We start from the raw sequence: 5506 nt of genomic DNA on the forward strand, positions 1-5506 counted from the left end.
AAAGGGACCTATTTTTCACAAGAAACAATGCAAGGAAATCCCTAATAGTCCAATCAGATAAGGTGGAGAGAAAAAAAAAAGAAAATAACAAGAACGCCATATTGCCTCGAGACGACTGCTGGTCTTATTTGAGATCAAACAAAGGGAGAGTTAGAATGACAGCGCAGAGCAGGGGAGTTGGCTAATAAGAAACATGGGCTTTTTCCATACAGGGTTGTTTTGTTTTTCACCTGTAACAATGTTGTTGCTGTGGTTACTATTGCGGATAGGTTGCAGTTGCAGGCATTGCACAATTTATTTTACCTCACGAGGCCGATGCTTCATCTAATCTATAGTAACTGGCCTACTCTTGATGGAAGGTGGAGACCGATTAGAGTGAGGCCTCTGCACAATGTCCAGTTGTTGTGGAAAACTTGCTCATGTAGCACTTACTTAAAAGGTGTAAAACTTGCTTTGATTGTTCTGAACCTAGGCTCCAAGTTTTGTTTAAACCGTCTGCAGGGTGTAAACATATCCTTTATAAGCGACAGACAGTCTTAGGCATACACCTTATCTTAACTTGCTCTGTTTGTTCTTCTGTTCAGCCTGCAGCGACAACAGTGGTCTACAAAACTCACAACCCCGATACTGACCTGAACCGATTGTCATGGGTGGGCTTAAACGCAGCAAACAAAATAATTGTCTTTCAGAAACTGCATGGGTAAAGCCTTTACTTAACATATTGCCAGCACTCCAAAAAATAATGTTGGTTCAAACCTGAAACTTATCAAAGATCTACAGAAATATGAAACAAAACACCAGCCGCTGAACCCCAAGCATAAGCAGGTTAACTCTGCTCTTTAAGCCCTGAAAGCTCCAACAAACAAGCACTCCATTCAGACAATTGCCCACCACAAGAGGCTAATGCTACACTATATCCAGGCTCTATGCTTGAAGGCCAAGTCTGTGCCATTTCGACACAGGGCCTACTAGGCCATGCCTGACAACCTGACACCCTGCCATCTTACCCCCACAGCTGGTCCCATACTTCTGGACCACGCTTGCCCGCTTGACCCAGGAATAGAAACACTAGGGCCAAACTTGAGTCCCAGCCTGGACAAACGCAGGCTTTACCCAGTCCCCACTGTAATCCATGGTTGTTTGAGATCCAGGCAGGAGCCGCTTTTGAGTGTGTTTTTCTGATGTTATGCATGTTTTTTACAGACACAAAGAGGGCCAGGAGGTCGTTTTCTTAGAAGATCAAGTACAGTCACAATACCAATGTGGCTGACTAACAACTATTCATGGCACACCAAAATCCTTTAATCAACTACTTTAAGTGTGTTGTATGTAGCAATTTGGGAGGTGTTGTGTACAGAACTTGGCTACATTCTTGATGCACTATAAAAGACGAGTAAACAACAACCTCAATAAATCCCTAATTGGAACAGGGTTAATCATAGGTTGTTAAAAATACTTGGACCAGGGTGACCAGCATCACTGACTAAAGGACCAGGATTGGTTTTATTGTTTATGTAACGTTAAAGAAAATTCGTGAATAGTCTACGGTTACAAAAAGTATTTCAAAACAACAACTATTGCTGGATTTACGTTTTCATTTCAATGCGTGACGGTTCGGTGTAAATAACAATAAAAAACAACGTGGTCTTCCTGAATGATGCGGTGGTAGAGAACCGATACTGAATCCTCGTGCAATGGATTGGTCACCAAGTTGCGGATGAACAACGCTGATGCTTTGATAGATGTCAGAAAATTCTATTTAAGCAGTGACGTCATTACAGTGAAACCACACGATTGTCTGAGTCATGACGTTTGAAGAGAATAATAAAAGAAACTTTCTCGGATTATATATTAATTTACTGAATCCCAGAATGCATTTTCCACCTACAGTTTTGGGGTATACTGCTTTAAAACGTGTTGTTTGATGGGAATGCGTTTTAACCGATCAGTCCATAATATCTAACGACCGAAAACGTGTAACTCAAAATAAATGTCTCCATCTCAAAATCAATAAGCTCTGTTCACAAAAGATTAAGTTGGAGAAACTCACTATATTCAAATTCACCATAACGTTACCCAGGAGGGAAGACGAACTCCAGGAGTAACATTGAGAATTCTGTAGCGATGAAGTACATCTATTTCACTTTCACTTAAGAAAAAGCCCGTTAAACTTGTATCATAAACACGCTTTGAGTCCACATGGTTTACGAAACACGTTTTGTACCAGATTACAATGTGCAAACTGGGATAATTGTCTCCCAGGCCTCGATCCATAGTTAATTCCCAGACAACCCCTTTAGGATAAGGCAGAGTTAACCTGAAAAGTGTACAACAGTCACCTTCCTCCTGGCGATATGGCTTTGAACAAACGATACGTTACAAAGTCACTCACTGGCTTGATAAATTACTATTTTTTAAACAAGTTTGCGCACTTTTCGGAGGAGTTGTCAACTTTTCCTACCTGCACGGAATCGGCGGCCATCTTGGTTTTCAACTTTGAATCAAGTCCTCCGGAGAGAGGGGAGGTGGTGCTCAACTTTCCCTCTCTTGTGACCAAAATAAGTTATTCTTTGACCAAACCATCGGTCATCTCTGCAAAACCGGAAATTCCATGTCGTCTTTACACTTCGTTTACGTTCTTACAGTGTCCAAACACTCCCCCCCACCCCCCAAGAGGAGCCTATTCATAAATACACAGGAGGAATACGTCTGTCCCAGCAGTCCTGGTGGAGCGCGAGGCGGCGGTGAGTGGGACCGCCCGCCGGAGCCGCGCGCTGTGTGCACCCGCTCGACCCAGCGACATAACCGGCGCTCACTCTCGCGACCAGACTCTATTCACACATCCTCACGTGATCAGAGACTTCATAACCATTTCTATTCTCACTGTCAACACGCCGACATTATCTTGGTGGCAGCATACTATCAAGGTACTATTAGGCTCTTTCTTTTCTACTGGGGTACTACTAGGCTATAAATAAATAATTACATATATAGGCCTATACAGATAGCTATTTCTATATCTATATCTATATCTTTAATAATATATATAAATATATCTATATCTATCTATCTATATCTTTAATAATATATATATATATATATATATATTATTAAAGATATAGATATATAGATATATATAGTTATATATAGTTTTGCTTACTACTGTATGAATTAAATTCACATCTTGATTGAAATAAGAATGCACATATAATTATGTGTCCAATATGGACTTATACAACAAAAAAATAATATTAAAACAAAACACCATGGCCATTGAGTTATTATTCAACACTACGCACCTGTATCAGAATAAACGTCCTAGTTTTCCATTAAGGCCTATGCATGACATGCCACACCTAGGTGCGGGGGGCTGGATGTACACACACCGCAGGGAGGGGGCCGTAAGCAAGCGGAGCTCTCTGTGATTTGGCAATCATACATAAAAATACAATATTCCGGACCCATTTCTGATTCATACATTCATACATAACGCTTTTCCCGAACGAGAAAGATTGCCTACAAGTACAAGCGTCTCTTCTGAAACCCGCTGTCCACCACGCAGAGGTTCCTCAGTTACCATGGTGACGCAGTGGCGCGCCGTCTGTTAACAGGTGCGCCTGACAAGCAAATGTTGCCAGATTGGGCCAGATTTCCGGCCCAATCTGGCAACACTGCTGACAAGCTGTTCCCAACGTCGTTTATTATAACACTGGAAAACATACTTCACTTGCTACAATCTTGTACCCTATTTTGGAATGATGGTTGATATAAACGCCTATTGCGCAAACTTCCGATCCTGTCTCCATGCTTTTTTTTTTTTTTTACCGTGGCGTTGTTCACGACCACATGGTTGTATGATCACCTGAGGGAGAGCCCCGGTTCTCCCGGAGTCCAGAGACGGGTCCCCAGTTCTCCTCCAAGGACAGAGGCCGAGTTGAATGTGAGCTACTGAAGCCATGCGTAAAACACCTTCATGGTGTGCAGCATCAATCCCCACTTTGCTCAGGAATAAAAGCATACTTACTGTCGACCAAGAATACACCGAGAAATAACCATAAATAAATGGTGTAAATTTGTCGACAAAAGTCTTATTTTTATATATTCATAGTACTGACTGAATTAAAACTACACAAACATAACATAACTACCGATTAAAATATATTGGTTGGCACAAAATACATAAGATAAATGGGGAACCTGTTTTGAAGACTAATTTAAACCGTTCTAAATTTACATTTTATATTGTGGCGTATTCTTTAGGTATTCCCAGAATAAGAATTTCAACTCATTATCGCCCTCTGTAGGGGACCATGTCCAACATATTGCAGCTCTCTTTCCCCACTCCAAATCATTTCCTTCACTTCCCAAGAGGTTCAAACAATTAATGAAACACAAACAACCAGTTGGACTGACACAAATCACTGAGATTGTGTTCACTGAATTGATGTATATTTTTGGCAATCAAAACAATGACTTTTTTATTGACAGATCTGCAACAGAAATAACAGTTGGGCAAAGAGAAGGCACATTCAGCCTAACTAGTAAACCTTTATATATTTTTTCTTTTTCTTTTGATTTCATTCAGTAAGATGATCCTCTCTATTATCTCTGGACAGATCCGATGTATCTCGGTATTGTTAAATGGACCTTTGTGGATTACGCATAGGATTGGATTAGTTCTGTGGGACATATATTGTCGAAAGGCTCTCAAAGGAGCACTGTGAATAGGGTTCTAGTATTACGGTTGTCATATAAGCTGTCAGCAAAGATTACACAAAGTGGATTTTTCCTTTACATTTTGCAAATTTTCTTCTTGTGTGGAAGGCTTAGCCTCCCGGCCAATCAGAATACATCTATGATCTGTTATCGAAAGCTCAAGTTTTAATTCAAGGACCTATGGTCAGGGCTCACAGCCTTCACAGAATACCCTATCCTGATTGGTTGGACATCTATCCCTATTCAATGTATTTATTTATCATTCCAACTGAATACAGAACATTTGTCTGTTGAAGGACTAAAAAACAATAACAATTTCGAAACAAGCCAACAGATTGTGTACATTTAGTGTTATAACCATCTTTCACAGCTCCCCATTAAGAGAGATTATGTTAGGAATTTAACAGGGAAGAAATCTACAATCTTTACCTAGCCGTAACTCAGCAAAACCACCTAAAACATACTACATAAAAGCAAATCTTACAGAGAAAAGTTTTTTTTCATGTTATGTATACAAATGTAAGAAAAAGGGCTACAATCTTAGCAGCAGAGTATAAGTATGTTTCTGGGCATCCATGTTTTACAATTACTAATCAAAAATAAATCTTAAAAACAAACATGGTCAAGGAAGACCCACAAACCATGAATTGAACAGACAGTTAATTTGTTTGTAGGTGTTAGCACAATGTAAATAAGTTAATCATAAAAAACATCACTGGAAATTAATCCATTGGAAATAATATGTACAACAGCAGTATTGTTCAACTAGTTGAATTACTTAATGTACTTA

At 39.8% G+C, this 5506-nt stretch overlaps 1 protein-coding gene across 1 annotated transcript in view; it reads right to left on the bottom strand.

Annotated features, from left to right (window-relative positions):
* pkn2a (protein kinase N2a) overlaps positions 1 to 2731 on the bottom strand; it is a 34578-nt gene extending 31847 nt beyond the window's left edge. The window contains exon 1 of the mRNA XM_079751359.1: positions 2462 to 2731. Within this exon, the coding sequence (XP_079607485.1) occupies positions 2462 to 2482 (21 nt within the window). The 5' untranslated portion in view covers positions 2483 to 2731. The remainder of the gene's footprint in view (positions 1 to 2461) is intronic.
* Between the last annotated feature and the right edge of the window lie 2775 nt (positions 2732 to 5506).

The sequence above is a fragment of the Pollachius pollachius genome, assembly GCF_949987615.1.
Source record: "Pollachius pollachius genome assembly, chromosome: 14".
Lineage (NCBI taxonomy): Eukaryota > Metazoa > Chordata > Actinopteri > Gadiformes > Gadidae > Pollachius > Pollachius pollachius.